The sequence below is a fragment of the Aethalodelphis obliquidens genome, unplaced genomic scaffold (genome assembly GCF_003676395.1).
Source record: "Aethalodelphis obliquidens isolate GAN/ISIS:26980383/991018 unplaced genomic scaffold, ASM367639v1 scaffold8, whole genome shotgun sequence".
Taxonomy (NCBI): Eukaryota; Metazoa; Chordata; class Mammalia; order Artiodactyla; family Delphinidae; genus Aethalodelphis; species Aethalodelphis obliquidens.
Window position 1 is genome coordinate 55,292,040 of NW_020837952.1, and position 26,537 is coordinate 55,318,576.

At 44.4% G+C, this 26,537-nt stretch overlaps 2 protein-coding genes across 7 annotated transcripts in view; one reads left to right on the plus strand and one right to left on the minus strand.

Moving 5' to 3' along the window:
* Positions 1 to 3,361, minus strand: part of FAM227A (family with sequence similarity 227 member A) — a 69,559-nt gene extending 66,198 nt beyond the window's left edge. Inside the window, exon 1 of the mRNA XM_027106018.1 lies at positions 3,136 to 3,361. Within this exon, the coding sequence (XP_026961819.1) occupies positions 3,136 to 3,280 (145 nt within the window). The 5' untranslated portion in view covers positions 3,281 to 3,361. The remainder of the gene's footprint in view (positions 1 to 3,135) is intronic.
* Positions 3,362 to 7,404: 4,043 nt separating this feature from the next.
* Positions 7,405 to 26,462, plus strand: CBY1 (chibby 1, beta catenin antagonist). Of its 6 annotated transcripts, none has more exons than XM_027107664.1 (6): positions 7,422 to 7,524; positions 10,785 to 10,903; positions 19,164 to 19,366; positions 20,211 to 20,316; positions 20,402 to 20,520; positions 21,792 to 26,462. In XM_027107664.1, exons 2-6 carry the CDS (start codon positions 10,870 to 10,872, stop codon positions 21,870 to 21,872), a joined length of 543 nt encoding a protein of 180 aa, XP_026963465.1. In that variant the 5' UTR covers positions 7,422 to 7,524; positions 10,785 to 10,869; the 3' UTR covers positions 21,873 to 26,462. The 6 variants fall into 6 exon arrangements, with proteins under 6 accessions (XP_026963467.1, XP_026963471.1, XP_026963465.1 ...); XM_027107669.1 differs by having other exon boundaries at positions 7,440 to 7,524; positions 19,164 to 19,279; positions 21,792 to 26,459; XM_027107666.1 differs by lacking the exon at positions 10,785 to 10,903 and having other exon boundaries at positions 7,405 to 7,524.
* Positions 26,463 to 26,537: the final 75 nt, after the last annotated feature.

Sequence of the window (26,537 nt, forward strand, 5' to 3'; positions counted from 1 at the left end):
AATGTTGTCCTAGAGGTCTCTTAGGCTGTCTTCATTTCTTTTCATTCTTTTTTCTTTATTCTCTTCCACAGCAGTGAATTCCACCATTCTGTCTTCCAGGTCACTTATCTGTTCTTCTGCTTCAGTTATTCTGCTGTTGATTCCTTCTAGTGTAGTTTTCATTTCAGTTATTGTATTGTTCATCTCTGTTTGTTTGTTCTTTAATTCTTCTAGGTCTTTGTTAAACATTTCCTGCATCTTCTCCATCATTGCCTCCATTCTTTTTCCGAGGTCCTGGATCATCTTCACTATCATTATTCTGAATTCTTTTTCTGAAAGGTTGCCTATCTCCACTTCATTTAGTTGTTTTTCTGGGGTTTTATCTTGTTCCTTCATCTGGTACATAGCCCTCTGCCTTTTCATCTTGTCTATCTTTCTGTGAATGTGGTTTTTGTTCCACAGGCTGCAGGACTGTAGTTCTTTTTGCTTCTGCTGTCTGCCCTCTGGTGGATGAGGCTATCTAAGAGGCTTGTGCAAGTTTCCTGATGGGAGGGACTGGTGGTGGGTAGAGCTGACTGCTGCTCTGGTGGGCAGAGCTCAGCAAAACTTTAATGTGATTGACTGCTGATGGGTGGGGCTGGGTTCCCTCCCTGTTGGTTGTTTGGCCAGAGGCAACCCAACACTGGAGCCTACCTGGGTTCTTTGGTGGGGCTAATGGTGGACTCTGGGAGGGCTCACGCCAAGGAGTACTTCCCAGAACTTCCGCTGCCAGTGTCCTTGTCCCCACGGTGAGCCACAGCCACCCCCAGCCTCTGCAGGAGACCCTCCAACACTAGCAGGTAGGTCTGTTTCAGTGTCCCCTGGGGCCACTGCTCCTTCCCCTGGGTCCTGATGCGCACACTACTTTGTGTGTGCCCTCCAAGGGTGGAGTCTCTGTTTCCCCCAGTCCTGTTGAAGTCCTGCATTCAAATCCCAGTAACCTTCAAAGTCTGATTCTCTAGGAATTCCTCCTCCCGTTGCTGGACCCCCAGGTTGGGAAGCCTGACGTGGGGCTCAGAACCTTCACTCCAGCGGGTGGACTTCTGTGGTATAAGTGTTCTCCAGTCTGTGAGTCACCCACGCAGCAGTTATGGGATTTGACTTTACTGTGATTGCACCCCTCCTACCGTCTCATTGTGGCTTCTCCTTTGTCTTTGGATGTGGGGTATCTTTTTTGGTGAATTCCAGTGTCCTCCTGTCGATTACTGTCCAGCAGCTCGTTGTGATTCTGGTGTTCTCACAAGAGGCAGTGAGAGCACATCCTTCTACTCCGCCATCTTGGTTCAGGGCCCTCTGTGCTGTCTTTTCACTTAATTATTTTCTCTGTGAACATTCACACTTCTTTTATCTTGTGTTAAATGAGTTGCTTTATAAATTAGAAACAAAAATTAACCATATTCTAGACACCTTGGAAAATATAAGAAGAATCATCTATTACGCTACCACCCTACCAACCTGTTAGGTTTTCGGGAGACTTCCTCCTAGCATTATGATATACACACATTTTTACATAATTATAATATCAGTGGATGCCTATTTTACTACTCTGACTTCTCTCCTACTCATTATTATGATTATTTTCCATAAAGCTAAATAATCTTCATAATATTTTAAATGGCAGAATACAAATCCATTTAGAGAATGCATCTTAATAGACTTAACTGTACCTTGGCTATTGAATATTTAAGTTGTTTACAATTGTTTTACAAGTACAGATAATGCTGTGGTGCACACAGTCACACAGAGAGCTGTTTCTGTCAGGTGAAGGATGCCTGGGTCCAAGGGCATCTCAACCTTGTTTATCACTGTTGAAATCGCTGCTCAGTTCAATGCACCCTCTTACTACCCTCTCTACGTTTGCATTTCTTTCTGTCTTAGCCTCAATTGGTCTAGGATATATCCTTTGTAAAAGCCCCATAATCCTACCACTCCTCATTGCCTTCACATATAGCAAGGTTCACTGCTACTTCCATTACCCTCAAGTGTTCTTACAAATCGGAGGATACTTGACAAATGGAGATGCCAAGGAGGGACATGACAAATCATAGGAAGTGAAATGGATTACTTAGGTTGAGATAAGTGTAGGATTAAGAAGAAAGAGCGTACATTAGAAAAAGGCCCAGGAAAGGGAGACCCTGAAATAGATCCTGATGGGATCATCTGTGCTCATCTTGAGAAGGGTTTCTGAGAGGCATGGAAAGTGAGGTGATGCAGAGGGATACATGCAGTTTGGTTGGCAGGAGGATGACTTGAAGGTAAATGAGCTCTATATAAGATGGAAAGACAGGGTTATTTATAACCTGAGAGGGTCTTTATTTGCTGGATGAGTTCTATGGTCCCCCAGAGGCGGGATTCTGTGGGTCCCTGAGAGACAAGGTTCAGGGTCAGAAGTGAGATCAGGATCAATAAAGGCAGAGTCAGAGAAGAAAGATGCTGGTAGAGCCTGGATGATGTCAGAAGGGGCAAAGTCTGGGCCCAGGTAGAGGTGCTGGCAGTGGCAGGTGAGAAGAGGAAAGGTCAAAGGGAGTAAAAAAAAAAAAAAAAGAAAGAAAGAAAATGAAAAGAAAGAAACAAAGGGAATTCCTTGGTGGTCCAGTGGTTAGAACTCTGCACTTGCACTGCCGAGGGCCTGGGTTCAATCCCTGATCAGGGAACTAAGATCCTGCAAGCTGCGGTGCGGCGTGGCCACAAAAAAAAAAAGAAAAAAATTTTTTTTAAAAGTTGGGCACTCAGCTAACTAGTCTGAGGGCAGAGGGCTGGACTACAACTAAGTTTCTATCTATAAGTTTAATTCTTTGGAAGGCAGAAGGGAAAGAAAGAGACAATGGGGTAAAAAGAACATTTTTTTCTCTTCTTCCCCATTCTTTCAATGAATATTTCCAGTATGTCTCCCTTTAGGGCTCTTTCTGATTATCTTAGTAAAACAAACTCAAGACAAACAATCCTTCACAGCTTCATATTCTTTTAAAGGACAGGTAGGGCTTAAGTAATTGAAAAAAATTAACAAACATATAAGAAACGAGCTAGTAAGTGGTGTATGTTATAGACTCGAGCCCAGGTTACACCTCTGCACGGGTGTGTTTGGTCTCTATTGCAGACGGCACCACAGAAGGATACAGGGTGGACTGTCCTCCAGATTCTTCCTCATGGCATCATCCTTCATTGCTTTCCGTGCAGTGAGTGAGACAGCCAGGTGCTCATCTACTGGCACCATTGGCAAGGCAGTGAAATTGATGACATCCATGTTCCTGAAATCAGCCATTGTCCAGTTTCTTGTAAACTGACAAACAGTAAGTTTCCACTTTTAAGAGCCTCTCATTCCTCACTACAATCTTGTTTTGTTCCACCAGCCTCCTGGGAATCACAAATAGCATACAACCATCTTAGAAAGCACAACCACACTCATCTTGTAAGCAGGGCTGATAGCGAGGCACATGCTGCATGTTAATGGGGAATAAAGGCTTTTGTCTGAGAAGCCCATTTTTTTTAATTTTTATTGGAGTATAGCTGATTTACAATGTTGTGTTAGTTTCTGCTGTACAGCAAAGTGAATCTGTTATACATATACATATATCCATTCTTTTTAGATTCTTTTCCCATATAGGTCATTACAGAGTATTGAGTAGAGTTCCCTGTGCGATACAGTAGGCCCTTATTAGTTATCTATTTTATATATAGTAGTGTGTATATGTCATTCCCAATCTCCCAATTTATCCCTCCCCTGCCCCTTTCCCCCTTGGTAATCATAAGTTTGTTTTCTACATCTGTGACTCTATTTCTGTTTTGTAAATAAGTTCATTTGTACCATATTTTTAGATTCCACATATAAGTGATATCATATGGTGTTTGTTTTTCTCTTGTCTGACTTACTTCACTCAGTATGACAATCTCTAGGTCCTCCCATGTTGCTGCAGATGGCGTTATTTCATTCTTTTTTATGGCTGGGTAATGTTCCATTGTATATATGTACCACATGAGAAGCCCACATGTGTACATTGTCATATAGGTACCACATTCTTAACAGAGAACTTCAAGGCATATATACTTTTGCTTTCTACCTGCTGATCCCCACCACCCCCTGATGAGAATTATTCTGGTTTTAAAAATAAGGTGACTAGGGAATTCCTGGTGGTCCAGTGGTTAGGACTCGGCGCTCTCACTGCCAGGGGCCCGGGTTCCATCCCTGGTTGGGGAACTAAGATCCCGTAAGCCACACGGTGTGGCCAAATAAATAAATAAATAAAAATAAGAAGACTAGACTGCTGAAAAGACGGGGCTCCAGACCCTCCAGCAAGCCAGTTTCCAAGTTAGAAATGCAGTCAAATCTCTTTGGCTCTCTGAGCCTCACCTGTAAAGTCAGAGATTCGGATTAGGTCCCTAAGCCCCTTTTCAGCCCTCAGATGCTGGGCTTCTATGATACTGGGTCCATCTCCTCAGCATGAGGCTCCTAATCTAGCTGAGGCTTTCTGCTCCCTTTCAGGAAACTGGCCCCACACTACTTTTCCTCCTGGATTTGTAATATTCTGGCCAGAGTGCTCTCCTGTGTCCTTGCTTATTGGCCAGGAGGAGTTCATCACTACCATCTGTGGGTCCTCCCTGTCCAGAGCCTGGTGGTATAGGCCTGGTTATAATGAAGTAAAAGACTCAGACCTGCCCTCAAGAAGCTCATACGTAATGGAAAGACAGAGAAAAGGTATATTTTGATGGAAAACTTAACCCAGGTGTCCTTTCACCAGTCTCCTTTCTTCTCCTTTGGTTCACGCCTTCTGCTCTGCTGTCTTCTCCCCAGCCATCCATCCTACATGCCTGCCCCACCGAACTTTTTCCTGATCCCTGCCATGGTGTGCGCTTTGCGCCTCTATGCCTTTGTACATGCAATTCCCTCCATTCAATCAGTCCAGGTGATATGTCTTTTTGGAAAACCTTCTTGAATTACTCCAGGCCATTAATACCACCCCTTTTCTGTGAAGTCCAGGATTCTGCTTTCAAGTCTCTATTATAGCACTTACAATGCAGAACCAGAATTTATTTGCTTCTACGTCTTTCTCCATTAGGGAAATTACTCTCTAGGAATTAGGTTCACTCAATATTTGATTCCATTTTTAACTCACTCACCATACTTCTTTCTGGTCCAAAGAGGCTATCCACTTTGGGCTGTCCTAAGTCAGTTGGATTGTAGGAAAGGTTGGCCCAGGCTCAGGTCAAAACTATTATTTCCTGCCTCCTGCCCCTAGTCTTCAGCCATACAGGCAAGGGGGTGAGGGTAAAGAGGAGGCAGGTGCATTTTAGGGCTTCTCACTTTTACCCACCCACCCACCCACCCCCGCCAGCATGACTGGAAAACTCCATGTTCTCTGAAAAGCCAGGCTTAGGGGGACCCTGTTAAGAAGCCTCTTACTTTAGCTTAACATTATTACCCAGGCCTAATGGGGAACTGAATATTATGCTTGTTAAAAGACACATTTAAAATACTCTGTTCCCTTCTGAAATTTTCATCATATCATTTTAGGGTAAGTATTCTCTGAAGCATGATAAGTTTTTACTGTCACTATTTGGGGAGAAAAAATGGGTCGGGGAGCAAACTAACTTTATTGAATACCCTGTGCCCAGCACTGTGCTGTATATTAGGGGCAGGTGAGCGGAAGAATAAAAACACGTTCTGCCCTCATGGAGCACATATTCTGGCAGCTGAGATTTGAAAGTCCGTTGTTTAAAGTTAACACATTTTAACTTAAACATGTTAAACAAGTTAAAACAATGCTGACTTTGGAGTCAGACAGACTTTTGTTCAGTTTAAACTTCAGTCATTAAATGACTACTTACTGACTGCCCAACACAGCCAGCGATGTGTCCCTACTGGGGGACAGGTTGGTGAGTTAAACCAGACTTTATCCCTGCCTTAATGGAGCTTATGTCTACTAGGGGTGACAAGTGATAATTAATTATATACATAACCATGAATTATAACTGATCACTGCTTCAAAGGGAGGGACACAGCGCTCTGAGAGACAACATAATAGTGGATAACGACCTAGTCAAGGGAGTCAAGACTTGAAGGAAGAGCAGGAGTTAATTAGGTAAGTGGGGAGGGGAAATACCACCCAAGCAGAGGGACACACAGTAGAAAGACAGGAAAAGACTAGACCGGTGCATCACAGTAGCCACTAGCCACATGTGACAATGGAGCCCTTGGAATTTGGTTAGTGTGACCGAAACACTAAAATCTTAATTTTAGTTAATTAAAATTTAAAAACTGAAGCAGAATAAACTTGAAAATATTGATTGTATGTTGAAATGATCATATATGGGACATATGAGTTAAAACATTAGTCATATTAACATCATCTGATTTTTTTTTACTTTTTAAAAAATATGGCTACTAGAAAATTCTAAATTATATATGTGGCCCACATTATGTTTCCATTGGACTGTGCTGGGTTAGACCGTGTGGTTTGGTTCTAGGACACGGAACTCTCCCCTTTTCAATGAAGTAACGTGTAGTTGGAAGAAAACTGCACTTGGAGCCAGAGACCTATGGGTCCTGCCCCTCCCTGGATGGATGACCTGGTGCACTCACTAAGCAGCCAGTAAATATCCCTTGAATGACCCAGAGTCTCTTCATTTGTCAAATGGAACCAGTAATACACACAGTTAGGATTTTAGGAGATCTGGAGTTGATGCTCGAGTAGCTCTCTGCTCTTGCTCACTGTGCGACCCTGAAGCGGCCCCTGACCTCAGGTTCCCCAGCCCGTCAAAGCCGATGAGAGGCCCGGCGTGGGGAGGCTGGCAGGCAGGGTCACTGCCTGTCTGTTCATCTTACCTGAAGACATAGGCGGAATCCGACGAACTCGGGGCCTATTCCGCCACGGCTCCCTCTGGGGACCCTGTAAAGTTCTGGATGGGACACCCGACACCCGTTGTCCCCACATCCACCAGGAAGGGGTGCGCTTTGTTTTGTGGTCTGGGAGGAGGAAGAGGAGGAGGGACGTCGGGGAGAGGCCCATTTTGCGTTTGTAAGTCTTGACGTTCTCCAGGCAACGCGGGCCGCAGCCACCACTCGCACCTTTCCCACGACAACGGAGGCGTGGCGAGCCTCCACCTCATCCCGAGACGCCGTTACCACGGCGACGGCCCCTGTAGGCGGGGGAGACCAGACCCAGGGGTTTGTGGGGAGGGTGAGTGTGGTTCCTCGTTCTAGCCTGTAGCACGGGGCATGGAAGTGACTCCAGAAGACACTGCCTTTGTGGATTCTATTAAATATATCGGGGGTAGTCCTCAAGAGTTTCTGGTGCTTTGCGTAGGCTCGCGCTGGGGACCGTGCCGTGTCGGGTACCCCCACCTCCCTCGGTGGTAGAGCCCGGCGGGGCTGCGTGTGCGCGTGCGCGCGGCCCGCGGACTGGAGGCGCTCGCGGTCTAGGTCGCGGCGGGGGACGTGGCCTCTGCTGGGTACCTAGCGGGAGGTCGGGGGGGGGTTCTCTTGGAACCTCAGCTTCTGGGGCACGTCAGGTACGTCTCCGAGCCCGGCGTCGCCCGAGGGCCTGAGGAGGGTTGGGATCCCCGGGCGTTCCCCAGGGGACCCAGGGCCTCTCCGCAGCTGGGGCAGCCGGAGGGCGCGGAGCAGGGGACGGGGGCTGGGTTTACCGCAGGCCCGTCACCTCCTTTATCCAAGTGTGTTTCCTCCTTTGTAAATTGGGGTGGTGATTCCTCTCATAAGTCAGCTGTGAAGGTGATTAACGAGAGCTTGCGAACGAACGTTTGTTCGCTACCGTTAGTTTACAGCCCTGGGTGGGCGTGTACCTGCGTGGTTTATACTTGGTTGGCTCTGAACTCTTCGAGAATCCGATGAAAGCCAGAGACTGCTTCCTCACCTTCTTGTTAGATTAAAATAAGATAATGTATTTTATCGCCCATTGCAAGCTGTAAAGCGTTGCACAGTGTTGAAGTGATTATTATCATCAGCGCAGACGAGTAGACCTTACTTGAAGCCCAATTCCACCGCCTTCCCACGGCGTGACTGGGAACAAGTTACTTAACTTCTCTAAGCCTCAGTTTTCTGATCTGTAGACAGGAACAAACTACTTGATCTACTTCTGCCAGGGTTGTTTGTGGGCATCAAGTGCGACAGTTTTTTAAAAACACTAAAGCACAAAAAACAGTCTGTGAGTGGGTACTATTGTTATGCCTGGGGCCCAGGGAAGGTAAGTTGCAGGGTCCCACTGGGGTTGAGAAGCAGAGCAATGGTTGGAACCTAGAAGCTCTCCTTTGTGCTGAGCCCTTTCTCTCCAGGGAGTTCCACTGGAAAGAAGGCTTCCTTGGGCCAAGGGTACAGCTGGGACCTCTTGGTCCATACTAATGTTCTAGGATCCCAGGATCTCAGCCAGAGCTGTTTGTGGATGAGTGGATCTGACTTAAAAGCTAGTCCAGACCCTTCCTTTTCCTCATCTGTAATATATTGGTGACGGTGCTTGGCTTAAGTGTTGTGAGAATTAGTGAGGTCATGCGTGAAGTGCCCTGTTAAAACCTGGAGGAATAAAGTAACTTGGCCGGGTTTAGCCGGCAACTGAGGGGCAGAGCCAGGCCTAGAACTTGGTCTGTTGTGTCCAGGTGATATGCTCAGGCTTAGTGCTCTTAGCACCACTGTGGGCTTTGCAAGAACAACTTGGCTTATTTTTCCTTCTTCAATTGGTCTCCAGATCTTGGAGGAGCAGGGACTGCTTTTTATTTGGTTTTTTTGTTCATTTGTTTTTTCATAAGTAATATATGGATATATTATTATCATTGTAATAATTCAGTAAATCCAGAAATATATTTCTTTAATATAACTTTATATTGTAACATGAAATTGCCACTATTTGGCTTTTTTTTTACCTTTAAAATGGCAAATTCAGGGAATTCCCTGGTGGTCCAGTGGTTAGGACTCGGTGCTCTCACTGCCAGGGGCCCAGGTTCCATCCCTAGCTGGGGAGTTAAGATCCTGCAAGCTGAGCGACTCGGCCAAAAAAAATTAGAATTAAAATTAAAAGTTTTTAAAAATGGCAAATTCAGTTGAGTCAGCCATCCTACTTCCTTTCCCAGATTTAACCACTGTGTGCAGTTTATCCCTCCAAATCTTTTTTATTTAGCGACCTATATGCTCACTTTTTATTTTCTTTTTGTCTTATGTGAGATTATAGTATACACATTGTTCTGTCGCTTGCTTTTTTTAAAAAAATTAATTAATTAATTAACTTTTGGCTGCGTTTGGTCTTCGTTGCTGTGGGCAGGCTTTCTCTGGTTGCAGAGAGCAGAGGCTACTCTTTGCTGCGGTGCGCGGACTTCTCTTTGGACTTCTCAAGCCGCTTCTCGTGGCTTCTCTTGTTGCGGAGCACAGGCTCTAGGCATGTGGGCTCAGTAGTTGTGGCTCTTGGGCTCTGGAGCGCAGCCTCAGCAGTTGTGGTGCACGGGCTTAGTTGCTCTGCGGCATGTGGGATCTTCCCGGAACAGGGCTCGAACCCATATCCCCTGCATTGGCAAGCAGATTATTAACCACTGCACCACCAGGGAAGTCCCTCGCTTGCTTTCTTAATGTTAGAGTGGTCCATGTACAGCTGTCTCTCTGTCTTTACTTGACGTCTAGGACTCCCTTATAAGAATGTGCCACGATATATTTGGCTACACCAACCATTAGTAAGCATTTTGAATTGTTTCTTATTTTTCGCTGTTATCAACAATAGAGAACATTTGTGTGAACATGTCCAATTCTTTCTGGAGGAGAGTTTTTAGAAGCGTGGGCACATGAAAAACTTTGCTAGCTTTTGCCTAATTGAAAAAATGATAGCATCTTATGTTTCCACGAAGAGTAAATGAAAGTATCTTTTTCTCCATACCCTCACCAGCATTGGATATTATTGAGCTCTTAAATTTTGCCAATGTGATGGATGAAAATGCTTCCTTTTATGATGTACCCCACAAGGTTTTTTAAATTTTTCTTTTGATTTTTTTAATTAAAAAATTTTTAATTTAAAAAAATTTTTTGAATTTTTAAAATTTTTTTTTTATTTTTAAATTTTATTTATTTATTTAATACATTTATTTATTTATTTATCGCTGCATTGGGTCTTCATTGCTGCGCGTGTGCTTTCTCTTGTTGCGGCAAGTGGAGGCTACTCTTTGTTGCGGTGCGTGGGCTTCTTATTGTGGTGGCCTCTCTTGTTGCGGAGCATGGGCTGTAGGCACACGGGCTTCAGTAGTTGCAGCACGCGGGCTCAGTAGTTGTGGCTCGTGGGCTGTAGAGTGCAGGCTCAGTAGTTGTGGTGCATGGGCTTCGTTGCTGCGCGGCATGTGGGATCTTCCTGGACCAGGGATCGAACCCATGTGCCCTGCACTGGCAGGAGGATTCTTAACCAGTGTGCCACCAGGGAAGTCTCCCCCACAAGTTATTAATACAAGCATAATTTGGTATACATCTTTAGCCAGCTGACCATGGCTGTGGACCTTGGGAAAATTGGATAACTTCTCCGAGCCCTAGTTTTCTCATCTCTGATATGGACAGGAAAATTACCTTATGGGGTTACTACAGGGAATAAAAGAAATATATGAAGTGTGCTAGCATTGTGTCCAAACCCTAGTGGATAAGCAGGAAGTGATATTAGTTAGTTTTTGTTGTGACCTTTTCTTTTTTGAGTTAAAAATCTTTCTTCCTGGATATTCCCATTTCATTCCTGTTCCGCTCTCTGTAGACATAAGATTAATTGTCTTCCCTCTTCCACCCTTTTTCTTTTCTCCAGCAGAAGCAATGCCAGGGGCTTCCACTGTGTTTTGGATGATATGATAGCATAGCTTCAAATTCCCTCATCATCTTAGTCCTCAGTGATGTCCTGTCCACCACCAAGCTGGAATGATTCTGGTTTGTCCAAGTCCTAAAGTGTCAAATGCCATCTTCCAGGTTGTGGGCCTACCGCTATTTGTTGTTGGGTTTTTTTTTTTGGAATTTTATTTAATTTATTTTTTCTATACAGCAGGTTCTTATTAGTCATCCATTTTATACACATCAGTGTATACATGTCAATCCCAATCGGCCAATTCATCACACCACCACCACCATCCCCGCCACTTTCCCCCCTTGGTGTCCATACATTTATTCTCTACATCTGTGTCTCAATTTCTGCCCTGCAAACCAGTTCATCTGTACCATTTTTCTAGGTTCCAGATATATGCGTTAATATACGATATTTGTTTTTCTCTCTCTGACTTACTTCACTCTGTATGACAGCCTCTAGATCAATCCATGTCTCAAAAAATGACCTAATTTTGTTCCTTTTTATGGCTGAGTAATATTCCATTGTATATATGTACCACATCTTCTTTATCCATTCGTCTCTTGATGGGCATTTAGGTTGCTTTCATGACCTGGCTATTGTAAATAGTGCTGCAATGAACATTGGACTGCGTGTGTCTTTTTGAATTATGGTTTTCTCTGGGTATATGCCCAGTAGTGGGATCGCTGGATCATATCGTAATTCTATTTTTAGTTTTTTAAGGAACCTCCATACTGTTCTCCATAGTGGCTGTATCAATTTACATTCCCACCGACAGTGCAAGAGGGTTCCCTTTTCTCCACACCCTCTCCAGCATTTGTTGTTTGTAGATTTTCTGATGATGCCCATTCTAACTGCTGTGAGGTGATACCCTCATTGTAGTTTTGATTTGCATTTCTCTAATAATTAGTGATGTTGAGCAGATTTTCATGTGCTTCTTGGCCATCTGTATGTCTTCTTTGGAGAATTGTCTATTTAGGTCTTCTGCCCATTTTTGGATTGGGTTGTTTGTTTCTTTAATATTGAGCTGCATGAGCTGTTTATATATTTTGGAGATTAATCCTGTGTCCGTTGATTTGTTTGCAAATATTTCCTCCCATTCTGAGGGTTGTCTTTTTGTCTTGTTTATGGTCTCCTTTGCTGTGCAAAAGCTTTGAAGTTTCATTAGGTCCCATTTGTTTATTTTTGTTTTTATTTCCATTACTCTAGGATGTGGATCAAATAAGATCTTGCTGTGATTTATGTCAAAGAGTATTCTTCCTACGTTTTCCTCTAAGAGTGTTATAGTGTCCGGTCTTAACATTTAGGTCTCTAATCCATTTTGAGTTTATTTTTGTGTATGGTGTTAGGGAGTGTTCTAATTTCATTCTTTTACATATAGCTGTCTAGTTTTCCCAGCACCACTTATTGAAGACACTGTCTTTTCTCCATTGTATATCCTTGCCTCCTTTGTCATAGATTAGTTGACCATACGTGTGTGGGGTTATCTCTGGGCTTTCTATCTTGTTCTATTGAGCTGTTTCTGTTTTTGTGCCAGTACCATATTGTCTTGATTAGTGTAGCTTTGTAGTATAGTCTGAAGTCAGGGAGTCTGATTCCTCCAGCTCCGTTTTTTTTCCTCAAGAGTGCTTTGGCTATTCGGGGTCTTTTGTGTCTCCATACAAATTTTAAGATTTTTTTGTTCGAGTTCCATAAAAAATGCCATTGGTAATTTGATAGGGATTGCATTGAATCTGTAGATTTCTTTGGGTGGTATAGTCATTTTCACAATATTGATTCTTCCAATTCAAGAACATGGTATATCTCTCCATCTGTTGGTATCATCTTTAATTTCTTTCATCAGTGTCTCGTAGTTTTCTGCATACAGCTCTTTTGTCTCCCTAGGTAGGTTTATTCCTAGGTATTTTATTCTTGTTGTTGCAGTGGTAATGGGAGTGTTTCCTTAATTTCTCTTTCAGATTTTTCATCATTAGTGTATATAGGAATGCAAGAGATTTCTGTGCATTAATTTTGTAAACTGCAACTTTACCAAATTCATTGATTAGCTCTAGTAGTTTTCTGGTGGCATCTTTAGGATTCTCTATGCATAGTATCATGTTCTCTACAAACAGTGCCAGTTTTACTTCTTCTTTTCCAGTTTGTATTCCTTTTATTTCTTTTTCTTCTCTGATTGCCGTGGCTAGGACTTCCAAAACTATGTTGAATAATAGTGGTGACAGTGGACATCCTTGTCTCCTTCCTGATCTTAGAGGAAATGCTTTCAGTTTTTCACCATTGAGAATGATGTTTGCTGTGGGTTTGTCGTATATGGCCTTTATTATGTTGAGGTAGGTTCCCTCTATGCCCACTTTCTGGAGAGTTTTTTTCATAAGTCGGTGTTGAATTTTGTCAAAAGCTTTTTCTGCATCTGTTGAGATGATCATATGGGTTTTATTCTTCAGTTTGTTAACATGGTGTATCACATTGATTGATTTGCGTATATTGAAGAACCCTTGCATTCCTGGGATAAATCTCACTTGATCATGGTGTATGATCGTTTTAATGTGTTGTTGGATTCTGTTTGCTAGTATTTTGTTGAGGATTTTTGCATCTGTGTTCATCAGTGATATTTGCGTGTAGTTTTCTTTTTTTGTGACATCTTTGTCTGGTTTTGGTATCAGGGTGATGGTGGCCTCATAGAATGAGTTTGGGAGTGTTCCTTCCTCTGCAGTTTTCTGAAAGAGTTTGAGAAGGATGGGTGTTAGCTCTTCTCTAAATGTTTGCTAGAATTCACCTGTGAAGCCATCTGGTCCTGGACTTTTGTTCGTTGAAAGATTTTTAAACACAGTTTCAATTTCATTACTTGTGATTGGTCTGTTCATATTTTCTATTTCTTCCTGGTTCAGTCTTGGAAGGTTATACCTTTCTAAGAATTTGTCCATTTCTTCCAGATGGTCCATTTTATTGGCATAGAGTTGCTTATAGTAGTCTCTTAGGGTGCTTTGTATTTCTGTGGTGTCTGTTGTAACTTCTCCTTTTTCATTTCTAATTCTATTGATTTGAGTCCTCTCCCTGTTTTTCTTGATGAGTCTGGCTAATGGTTTATCAACTTTGTTTATCTTCTCAAAGAAACAGCTTTTAGTTTTATTGATCTTTGCTATTGTTTTCTTTGTTTCTATTTCATTTATTTCTGCTCTGATCTTTATGATTTCTTTCCTCCTGCTAACTTTGGGTTTTGTTTGTTCTTCTTTAGTTCCTTTAGGTGTAAGGTTAGATTGTTTATTTGAGATTTTTCTTGTTTCTTGAGGTAGGCTTGTATAGCTATAAACTTCCCTCTTAGAACTGCTTTTGCTGCATCCCATAGGTTTTGGATCATCGTGTTTTCATTGTCATTTGTCTCTAGGTATTTTTTGATTTCCTCTTTGATTTCTTCAGTGATCTCTTGGTTATTTAGTAATGTATTGTTTAGCCTCCATGTGTTTGTGTTTCTTACAGTTTTTTCCCTGTAATTCATTTCTAATCTCATAGCGCTGTGGTCAGAAAAGATGCTTGATATGATTTCAATTTTCTTAAATTTACTGAGGCTTGATTTGTGACCCAAGATGTGATCTATCCTGGAGAATGTTCCGTGTGCACTTGAGAAGAAAGTGTAAACTGCTGTTTTTGTATGGAATATCATATAAATATCAATTACATCTAACTGGTCTATTGTGTCATTTAAAGCTTCTGTTTCCTTATTTATTTTCATTTTGGATGATCTGTCCATTGGGGTCAGTGAGGTGTTGAAGTCCCCCACTATTATTGTGTTACTGTCAATTTCCTCTTTTATGGCTGTTAGCAGTTGCCTTATGTATTGAGGTGCTCCTATGTTGGGTGCATATGTATTTATAATTGTTTTATCTTCTTCTTGGATTGATCCCTTGATCATTATGTAGTGTCCTTCCTTGTCTCTTGTAACATTCTTTATTTTAAAGTCTATTTTATCTGATATGAGTATTGCTACTCCAGCTTTCTTTTGATTTCCATTTGCATGGGATATCTTTTTCCTTCCCCTCACTTTCAGTCTGTATGTGTCCCTAGGTCTGAAGTGGGTCTCTTGTAGACTGCATATAGATGGGTCTTGTTTTTGTACCCATTCAGCAAGCCTGTGTCTTTTGGTTGGAGCATTTAATCCATTCACGTTTAAGGTAATTATTGATATGTATCTTCCTATGACCATTTTCTTAATTGTTTTGGGTTTGTTTTTGTAGGTCCTTTTTCCTCTCTTGTGTTTCCCACTTAGAGAAGTTCCTTTAGCATTTGTTGTAGAGCTGGTTTGGTGGTGCTGAATTCTCTTAGCTTCTGCTTGTCTGTAAAGCTTTTGATTTCTCCATGGCATCTGATTGAGATCCTTGCCGGGTAGAGTAATCTTTGCTGTAGGTTCTTCCCTTTCATCACTTTAAGTATATCATGCCACTCCCTTCTGGCTTGTAGAGTTTCTGCTGAGAAATCAGCTGTTAACCTGATGGGAGTTCCCTTGTATGTTATTTGTCATTTTTCTCTTGCTGCTTTCAGTAAGTTTTTCTTTGTCTTTAATTTTTGCCAGTTTGATTACTATGTGTCTCGGCGTGTTTCTCCTTGGGTTTATCCTGTATGGGACTCTCTGCGCTTCCTGGACTTGGGTGGCTATTTCCTTTCCCATGTTAGGGAAGTTTTCGACTATAATCTCTTCAAATATTTTCTCTGGTCCTTTCTCTCTCTCTTCTCCTTCTGGGACCCCTACAACACGAGTGTTGTTGCATTTAGTGTTGTCCCAGAGGTCTCTTAGGCTGTCTTGATTTCTTTTCATTCTTTTTTTTTTATTCTCTTCCGCAGCAGTGGATTCCACCATTCTGTCTTCCAGAATGTTATCTGTTCTTCTGCTTCAGTTATTCTGCTGTTGATTCCTTCTAGTGTAGTTTTCCTTTCAGTTATTGTATTGTTCATCTCTGTTTGTTTGTTCTTTAATTCTTCTAGGTCATTGTTAAACATTTCTTGCATCTTCTCGATCTTTGCCTCCATTCTTTTTCCGAGGTCCTGGATCATCTTCACTATCGTTATTCTGAATTCTTTTTCTGGAAGGTTGCCTATCTCCACTTCATTTAGTTGTTTTTCTGGGGTTTTATCTTGTTCCTTCATCTGGTACATAGTCCTCTGTCTTTTCATCTTGTCTGTCTATCTGTGAATATGTTTTTTGTTCCACAGGCTGCAGGCCTGTAGTTCTTGCCTCTGCTGTCTGCCCTCTGGTGGATGAGGCTATCTAAGAGGCTTGTGCAAGTTTCCTGATGGGAGAGACTGGTGGTGGGTAGAGCTGACTGTTGCTCTGGTGGGCAGAGCTCAGCAAAACTTTAATCCAATTGACTGCTGATGGGTGGGGCTGGGTTCCCTCCCTGTTGATTGTTTGGCCGGAGGCAACCCAACACTGGAGCCTACCTGGGTTCTTTGGTGGGGCTAATGGTGGACTCTGGGAGGGCTCACGCCAAGGATTACTACCCAGAACTTCCGCTGCCACTGTCCTTGTCCCCACGGTGAGCCACAGCCACCCCTGCCTCTGCAGGAGACCCTCCAACACTAGCAGGTAGGTCTGTTTCAGTCTCCCCTGGGGTCACTGCTCCTTCCCCTGGGTCCCGATGCGCACACTACTTTGTGTGTGCCCTCCAAGGGTGGAGTCTCTGTTTCCCCCAGTCCTGTTGAAGTCCTGCATTCAAATCCCAGTAACCTTCAAAGTCTGATTCTCTAGGAATTCCTCCTCCCGTTGCCGGACCCCCAGGTTGGGAAGCCTGACGTGGGGCTCAGAACCTTCACTCCAGCGGGTGGACTTCTGTGGTATAAGTGTTCTCCAGTCTGTGAGTCACCCACGCAGCAGTTATGGGATTTGATTTTACTGTGATTGCGCCCCTCCTACCGTCTCATTGTGGCTTCTCCTTTATCTTTGGATGTGGGGTATCTTTTTTGGTGAGTTCTAGTGTCTTCCTGTCAGTGATTGTCCAGCAGCTAGTTGTGATTCTGGTGTTCTTGCAAGAGGGAGTGAGAGCACGTCTTTCTACTCCGCCATCTTGGTTCAGGGCTCTCTACCACTGTTTTCTTTGTTTGTTTGTTTGTTTTTTGCGGACTCGCAGGCTCAGCGGCCATGTCTCATGGGCCCAGCCGCTCCGCAGCATGTGATATCTTCCCAGAACGGGGCACAAACCTGTGTCCCCTGCATCGGCAGGCGGACTCTCAACCACTGCACCACCAGGGAAGCCCTCTACCACTGTTTTTAATCAGAAACACACACTAGTAAAACTCTCATGAGCACACACCTGTAAATGTCTTATTTATTTATTTATAAGTCGTTTATGCATATATTTCTGTACAGTGTATATATGTATTGTAAAGCTTCCAAAGAAGCTTCTAAACTTTTATCATTAATTTTAGTGATGTTAATTTCTGCATCACTGAAAACAGCACAGAATTTCTTCTTCATTTTCTCATTGAATATATGTCTTGCTAATTGTGATGAATTCCTACTTTGAGTTATCGTTTAATGATAGTTGACATAAAATCTTTTTTCAGATAGTCTTGAGAAATTCCCTCTTTTTTTGGCCAACTTCCTGTCAGATATGATAAACTCATTACTATTTCTATCTCATAATGTGGTGAAGGAAGATTTTTATACCTAAGAGTAGGAAAAGTGAGAGCTGTGGTTCTTTCTTTTTGCTCACCTGTGCTTTCATTATTGTTATCATCAGTCTACAGTTTTTTAGAGGGAATCTTTTTTTTTTTTTTTTTTAGTACACGGGCCTCTCACTGTTGTGGCCTCTCCCTCTGTGGAGCACAGGCTCCAGACGCACAGGCTTAGCGTCCATGGCTCACGGGCCCAGCCGCTCCACGGCACGTGGGATCTTCCTGGACCAGGGCATGAACCTGTGTCCCCTGCATCGGCAGGCAGACACTCAACCACTGCGCCATCAGGGAAGCCCGAGGGAATCTTTTTAAGCTACACATTAAAATTGGGTAATACATGGGAAGAAATGAACCGTGACCCTGCTCTACACCACATACAAAAGTTAATTGCAGATGAGTCGTAGTCCTAAATGTGAAAGCTGCAAGAAGAAAATTTCCAAAAGTTAATATATGAAAATATCGTGACCTTAGGCAAAAATTTCTTAAATAGGACACAAAAACACTAATCATTAAAAAAACATTTTGATAAGTTAGATCCCATTAAAATTAAGAACTTCTTTAATCAAAAAAGAACCAATAGGACTTCCCTGGTGGCGCAGTGGTTAAGAATCTGCCTGCTAATGCACGGGACACAGGTTCAAGCCCTGGTCCTGGAAGATCCTAACATGCCGCAGAGCAACTAAGCCCGTGCACCGCAACTACTGAGCCTGCTTTCTAGAGCCCGTGAGCCACAGCTGCTGAGCCCTTGTGCCACAGCTACTGAAGCCCATGCACCTAGAGCCTGTGCTTCACAACAAGAGAAGCCACTACAATGAGAAGCCCGTGCACCACAACAAAGAGTAGTCCCCTCTCGCTGCAACTAGAGAAAGCCCGCGCTCAGCAACGAAGACCCAATGCAGCCAAAAATAAATAAATAAAATTTTAAGAAAAATGAAAAAAACTTAAAAAGAAACCAATAAAAAAGCAAAAAGGGGCTTCCCTGGTGGCGCAGTGGTTGGGAGTCCGCCTGCCGATGCAGGGGACATGGGTTCGTGCCCCGGTCCGGAAAGATCCCACATGCCGCGGAGCGGCTGGGCCCGTGAGCCATGGCTGCTGAGCCTGCGCGTCCAGAGCCTGTGCCCCGCAAGGGGAGAGGCCACGACAGTGAGAGGCCCGCGTACCGCAAAAAAAAAAAAAAAAAAAAAGGAAAAAGGCAAGTCCCAGGAAAGGCTTCATTTCTTGAAAATGGAGTATATATAGAAGCTGTTGCCCTAGCTGTGAGTCTTACGAGTGTTCAGGAATAAGTAGGATCACATGCCTTGCCCTAGAGTGTAAATCTGGTAATGCCAATTTGTGACAAAACTTAAGACAGGCCAGTTAGGCACTTGCCTGTGGTTAACATGAACTGTAGAGCCACACAGACCTGCATCCTAATACTCACACTTAGGACCTTAGTCTTCCTAAACCTCATCTGTCAAATAGGTATAGGAAGAGGAACTAAACAAAGAGTGGCTGTGAGGCCTGAGATATTGCCAAGGTTTTGGCACTATGCCTAGCACGTAGTGAGCACTCAGCACATGGGAGCTGAGGATTGTTACCCAGGATTGTTAATGGCCACGTGATGAGATGTGTGTTTTCATGATTCCGGGACAGGGGCGCAAGGTCACTGACCCAACTCTTTGTATCCCTGACTTTTTCTGCCCCTAGGAGAAGAGAGCATTGACCTTTCCTTCATCAGGCCAAAGATGCCTCTCTTTGGGAGTACATTCAGTCCGAAGAAGACGCCCCCTCGGAAGTCTGCGTCTCTCTCCAACCTGCATAATGTGAGTGTCAGCATGGGGCTCGACCTGGTGTGCAGCGTGACTGGAGCATCGAGCCTGGTTTCTTATGGAAAGTGTGGTCCTCCAGAGGTATCCTCGTGGGAGGGCATCCTTTTAATTCATATTATTGTTATTGCTGAAAACATTTTTAAACTCCTTTTTGGGAATTATTGTCAGAGCTTGTTGAAGAACCTTAAAAGGTAGTCGTCCTCATTATCATTTTGGGGACCAAATGATGTTATCCAATTTGACTTCACTTGACTCCCAAGACTTGTCCAGGAATCAGTTTTACTCATGTCTAAGAATCAAATTTATTCTCAAAGGATGATGTTTTGCTATCATTAAGAGCGTTCAGAAGGATATATCACAGCTCCAAAGACAGTTTCTGAGCTCCTTGAGGGCAGAGGGGTTGCATTCATTTCTGTATATCCAGTACCAGTCCTGGTGCAGGGTGGGCGCTCAGTGAGCTGTAGAAACACTGAAAAACACATTAAAGAACAGCTCCTACTACTCCTTGGGCCTTAGCATTTTATGCCTTTCCCAGGACATATGTAGCTCCATAAGAAACAAATGATAGCTCGGGCTTATTACATTTAAAAAGAATTTTTCACTTTATTCAAAATTTACAGTAGGATTTCTTAAACTGCTAAGTGCCCTGTACATACGAAATAATTCAGTTTACAAATTTCAGCATATATAGCTTTTCCAGAAAATATCTATGGTATAAAGCTGTACGTTTCTTCTCTCTTACAGTTTGAAAGTTTTGGGGGTACCTTATTTAATTTTCTGACTTAAAAACAATCACTAAATGTGCTGGGTGATGAGTATAGAGAAGAAATGCTTTGTTGGGATCACACCGTTAGCAGAAGAGGTGCTGGGCCTCGAGCCCCTGTGCTCTGGCCTCCTGAAGCCAACATGCGCGTCTCCCCCACAGTTGGATCGGTCGACCCGGGAGGTGGAGCTGGGCCTTGACTATGGAACGCCCACCATGAACCTGGCCGGGCAGAGCCTGAAGTTTGAAAACGGCCAGTGGATAGCAGGTGGGCTGCATTTCCTACCATTTTGCCCAGCAAGATGGTGGAAGGAACCCCCGCCTTGTGACTGCTGCCTGTGTCCTTCCACCAGAGACAGGGGTTAGTGGAGGTGTGGACCGGAGGGAGGCCCAGCGCCTCCGGAGGCGGAACCAGCAGCTGGAGGAAGAGAACAATCTCTTGCGGCTGAAGGTGGACATCCTGCTGGACATGGTGAGGAGGGTGGTGGGGAGGGAAGCCTTGGCTTTCTTTAGGCAGGTCCACTGCGAGTCCTTTCAGCCAGCCCACACCTCTCGAGTGCCAATTTGCTCAGGTACGTTGCTGTGAATCCAAAGATACAAAACCAAATCAGACACAGTCCCCACCCTCCAGGGCTCCCAGTCAAGTGGGGAGATAGACAGTAAACATAGTGACAGTGCCTCATGGTAAGGGCAGTGATTAAAGTCTTTCCACGGCCTGGTATCCGCACATGGGAGAGAGAGATTCATTCTGTCCAGTCGGGAGGATGTTGCAGGGGAAGGGATATTTGAGCTGAATGTGGAAAGATAAAGGTGGGAATGGAGGCTGGGATGAAGGCATTCAGGAAGAAGGACAGCCTGCTCCGGGCTGGGCGAGGTCCTGCACCACGCAGCCATTAGTCAGTGCCCCGCGCAGACCTGCCGACGGGCACTCTCTGCGTTGGCATCGGCTTCCTGTGGCTTTTAAAAGCCCAACAACCTTTTGAGCCTAGGGCTGTGTGTGACGGTTGGTTGAGAGGCAGCAGAGCACACATTGCAGTGGTTAAGAGCAGGTGTCTAGAGCTAAAATTCCCAGGTCCCTGGCCCAGCTCCGCCACTGGCTGTGTGACTTCAGGCAAGTTACTTAACTGCTCTGTATCTGTAAGAAACGTAGTATCTTCAGCAATAAAATGGGCACGCTAGTAGGATCTACCTCATTAGTGAGTTAATAATATAAGCAAAGCTCTTGGAATAGCGTCTTGCTCAGGAAGTGCGGCTCCTCTGTTTCACAGTAAGCTGACCTCTGGAGTTTGTGTCTCTCTGTCCCTGCCTGGAGTGTCTTCCACCCTCTCCTCTAAAGACCACTGAAGGATTCTGATGCGGGAAGTGGCATGCTTTTTTAAACGTTTTTATGTGAGCCACGACTCAGAAGCAACTTAGACCTTAGTCCTTTAACCTTAAAATCGCCAATATTTGCGTTTTTCATCCCCTGAAACCTGGTGTCCTTCGCGCAGTGAGTGCCACGCAACCCTAGGTGATCAAAAATGTTGATAGAATGGATGGTAAATGTTCTTCAAGTGCTTGAGGCCCTGGGTCATCAGGAGGTTACTTTCTGCCCAGTTACCAAGGGCTTCCCGTCGTGGAGGCTGCCGGCAGCGTTAAGGGAAATGCCGTGGGGCTTCTCCCAGCGCGCAGGGCTGGCCTTGCCAACCTGAAACGTAGCCCAGAAACGTCCTTCTTTATAACGGTTTGCTGCTCTGCTTCCAGCTCTCTGAGACCACTGCTGAATCCCACTTAATGGAGAAGGAGCTGGATGAACTGAAGAGTGTCAGCCGGCGGAGAAAATGAAGACCCCAAAGCCACCCGTCAGGCGCACACGGGGAAACCCTTCGTCAGAAGAGGAGGATGTGGCTGAGGGAATTTTTAACCAAATAGTGGATTAGGTCCTGGGAGAGAGTATCATATAATGGGGCCAAAAGGCACTGGCCCCCTTAGGTTGGCAGTAGGAAGGTGACAACGTAGTGGATTCCAGGCCAGTCCTGTGCTTCACAGCACAGCGAGGCCTCCTCAGGGAGGTCTGGGGTGACGGAGGCCTTTGGTGTCCTCCAGTTACTTAACACACCAATGCCCGTGGCCCAGGCTCACGCTTAGCGGACGGAGTTCGTCGTATCATCCCCTCACACTGTTGTGTGTGGTGTGGCATCAGGGTACAGAGCCTTGTTGTTAGGGGTCTCAGATAAGGTCTCCTGGTTCTCTGCCCTTCAGGCCACTCTCTCCCTCCTTTAGAGAATACTTGTTCCCCAAATCCACAGCCTCCTCTGGCGTCAGCTCCTCAGCATAAGCACCGCCCTCCCACGGCAACGCTATATTTTTGTGCTACTTTCCTGTCTACCCTACTTTTTTAAATTAAATGATGTTCTATAATCTCTCTCTGGCCAAAGTGACTGAGAAGAGAAACATCAGTTCTTGAAGAAGTAAGTAATGGAGGCTGGGTTCTAAGCTTCCGATGCTCCATCCAAAGACAGGACTTTTAGGTTGTGGGGGAAGGTCACCGTTGCAGAAGAAGCGTTCCAGCCTCCTGGGCGTTGGCAGAGGCTGGTCTGGAACAGAGCAGTCTCTCTGCTCAGATTCCCCTGCCTTCCTCTTTCGGGGTGTTGGAACTAGCCTGGACCAGGCAGGGGCCGAGTGGTTGGGATGGGGGCCTGGTTTCCTGGAGTGGGAATCTGTGTCTTCGAGTGAGCTGGGCTTCTCTGGCTGGGCGAGGGAGCCAGCCAAACGCAGTAAGAGGGAGTCGAGCTTCCAAAGTCAAGGGGGAAGCCACTGAGGGTGGGGACACAGAGCCCCAGGCTTTAGCCCAGGGATGGCTGCTAAGGTCAGGACACCTGTTTCCCACCTGGACGGGGCTCAGGATGTTGCTCACACTCTCATTTCCTCCTCAGCTCAGCCCTGTGGAGCAAGGCCTCTCAGTCAGCGTGCCTATTGGCAGATAAGGAAGCAAAGCCCAGGAGGTTCAGAAACTGGTCTAGGATCAGACAGCGGAAGTGTGGGAGCCTGCTGATTCCCGGCCCACATTGAAAGAGGGGAGCTGTGTGGGGGGCTGCCTCCAATGGAGGCTGCTGTGTGTAGGCCACCCTCAGGGCCAGCTCCATGGGGGAGGGATAGAGAAGCATGATCTGTAGCCCCAGCCCATAACCTTCCTTCCCGATCATAGGAGAGACTAATTCAGAAGACATTGGAAAAGGATGTTATATGAGGGTGTAAATCTTCAGGTGCAGATAATAGGCGCAATTGAGTTTGCTCATTCCTAGACCAGTATCATTAGCAACCATTTACCCTGCACCCTGGACACCAGACATCTGTAGACAGTCCCCCGACTTATGACGGTTCAACTTAAAATTTTTCAACTTTATGGTGGTACAAAAGTGACACGCATTTAGTATAAACTGTACTTCGAATTTTGGTAGTTTTCCGGGCCAGCAAAATGCAATACGATGCTCGTGATGCGAGGCAGCGGCAGTGAGCTGCAGCTCCCCATCAGCACGCAGTCACGAGGATGAACAATCAACACACTTAAAACCACTCTGTTTTTCATTTTCATTTCAGTACAGTATCCAAAAAATTACATGAGATATTCGACACTTTTTGTAAAATAGGCTTTGTGTTAGATGATTTTGCCCGCCTGTAGGCTAATGTAAGTGTTCTGAGCACATGTAAGTTGGCTAAGCTACGATGTCTGGTAGCTTAGGGGTATTACATGCATTTTCGACTTATATTTTCAACTTATGATGGGTTTATTGGGACATAAACCAAAGAAGGGCTATATTTCTAATTCTCATGAGAATTTTTCAAGTTTGTTATCGTCATCCCCTGCTTTTAGATGAAGAAACAAGCCCAGCAAGGTGATACAGCTGGGAGGGAAGGGGCCAGGACTGAAACCTTTGGAGTCAGGAGGGGCACGTTTGGTTGTCATAGTGACATGGGTCCTGGTCCCCTCTGTACCACCACTGGCACCTGAGGGGGCTGCAGCCATGTGGGACAGCTCTGCAGTGAAGGAGGACTTGTATTTGGGGTGATGAGGGAAGCAAGCCGTTGGTGAGTTTCAGCAGAGGAATGCTATGATTGACTTAACAAAAAAGATCCCTCTGGCTTCTGTGTGGTCAGAACAGACTGAAGAGCTCAAGGCTGGGACCAGGGAAGTGGCAGCAGAGGAGGTGAAGTGGTCAAATTCTAGGCAGGAATTGAAGGTGGAGCCCACCATCAAATTGTAAGTTTGCTGATGGATGTGGTGTGTGATCTGAGTCAAGGATAATCCTATTAATGAAAATGTGTAAGAAATAGGAAAAAGAATCAGCTATATGTCACCACCCTAACCTTTGTTGGTTTATTCCCCCCCCCCCACTGAAATGCTACGTACTTTCAGGAATTCCTTGGCGGTCCAGTGGTTAGGACTGCGCTTTCACTGCTGAGGACCCAGGTTCAATCCCTGGTCAGGGAGCTAAGATCCTGAAAGCTGGGCGGTGTGGCCAAAAAAAAGAAAAAAAAATGCTACATACTTTAAAGATTTACCTTTTTGTCCGATACATCTATTAGGTTCTGCCTAAAATACTTCCTCCTCAAAGCCTTTATTGACCAAATCTACTACTTCTGGGGGCACCCAAGTAAATAGTGCTGTCTACTTGACATCATCATTTGTAATCACTACAATGGTTTTGTAAATTTCTGAGCTGAGTGTCAGATAAGGGAAGAACTGTTACTGAAGAGCTGAGATTGAAAGTTCTGCGGGTGTGAGTGCAAAAAAAATCAGAGGAAATCTTAAGAGTTTGAGGCTTAACAAGGGGATCCGTATGCACAGTTGTACAGATACGGGCTAATGTGTATGTTCTATTGGGGAGGAGTACTTACAGCTTTTGTAAAATTCTCAAAGGGATCTACGCCCCACACCGAACCAAACTGAATTAGGAACTACTATATTACCAGTTTCCCATTCTGACAAGACAGGAACAGGAAAGGTGGAAACCATGGACTTGAGGGATAGGGAATGAGAGGAGCTGGGCGGGGGTGTTTCTAGAACACCTCGTCCTCATCCAGATGGCAGAGTCAGCTTTGTGCCCAGCGTGAGACATTAGCACTTACTTGATGACACCCTTACTTGTGCCTCGATTGAGGCCCCTGGGCTGGCATCAGTCTTACCACATGTCTTCTTTGCTGCTACTGAGCATTTCCCCTTGAAACCTTCAGTGAAGGTTTCCCTTCTTCATCTCCAGCAGCTCCTCCTCGAATCTCTTGGATTTGGGGAAAGAAGGTGCCCCTCCCCGCCCCTTGGGGGGTTTTTTGGGGGATAGTTGTTCTGTTTTTCTTGTTCTCTTATTTTTTTTTTTTGCTTTTAATTAAATTGTTTTATGTGGCAAAACGCATAACATAAAATCTACCATCTTAACTATTTTAAAGCATACAGTTAAGTAATGTTAGTACATTCATTCTGTTGTACAGCTATCACCACCATCCATCTCCATAACTGCTCATCTTGTAAAACTGAAGCTGTTGTATACCCATCGGAAACGAACTCCCCATCTCCTCCTCCCTGCCAGCCCCTGGCAACCACCATTCTACTTTCTATGATTTTGACTAAGTACCCCCTGACCTGTCTGATTCCACAGGGCTCTGTCTTTCTCACTTGGCCAATTTCTGGATCATCACATCTATTCCTAAGGTTTGAATACTCTGCATGGCATGATTCCCAATATTTTTTCTTATCCTTGGACAATTTTATAAACATTGAAAGAGCTCTTTCAGCCTTAAACATGGATTTTTAGAAAAATCATGTACTGTTTGTGAATATAAACAAAATTAATTGGTCAAAGTTTTCCAAAAACTTCTTCATATTAGCATTTGTGACTTTCCACTTGGCGTTGTCGATGGAAAAAAAAAAAAGATTAATCAGTCAATCTAAGAAAGAAATGGAGGCTTTTATTTGAGCCAAATTGAGGATTATAACCTGGAGAAAGCCTCTCAGAAAGCTCTGAGAATTTTTCCATCTGTTAGAGGTCAAAGCACAGTTATATAAGTTTTTGAGACAGAGTGCTATATGTTAAATGACGTATTATTGACAGTTTACACAATCCAGATCTATGTGTACACAGGGAGTAGTGGGTCATGGGTCATCATGGCCTTCTACAAGAAGGAAGGTTATCTCCTAAGGAGATCTGGTTAATGCAGATGCACAATACACACTAAAGGGGAGGGAGGAGGCCCAAACAGGCAAAGAAAGATTTTATGTTTAAATTTTTCTTGTCTTGCCATAAAATATGAATTTTATTTCATCAGAGTCAATGATGTCTGTAGTTTCCACATAAGACTGCCTTCTCTACCCTTCAAGAGTGTTGGTCTAGGGGCTTCCCTGGTGGTGCAGTGGTTGAGAATCTGCCTGCTAATGCAGGGGACACGGGTTCGAGCCCTGGTCTGGGAGGATCCCACATGCTGCGGAGCAACTAGGCCCATGAGCCACAACGACTG

What these genes read in the sequence shown, in the direction of transcription:
- CBY1 (XM_027107664.1), top strand. Translation starts at nt 10,870, where the DNA reads ATGTCCTGTCCACCACCAAGCTGGAATGATTCTG. An exon ending in GAAAGTGTGGTCCTCCAGAG is followed by an intron (nt 19,367 to 20,210) that starts GTATCCTCGTGG and finishes TCTCCCCCACAG; the next exon opens with TTGGATCGGTCGACCCGGGA. An exon ending in TGGACATCCTGCTGGACATG is followed by an intron (nt 20,521 to 21,791) that starts GTGAGGAGGGTG and finishes CTCTGCTTCCAG; the next exon opens with CTCTCTGAGACCACTGCTGA.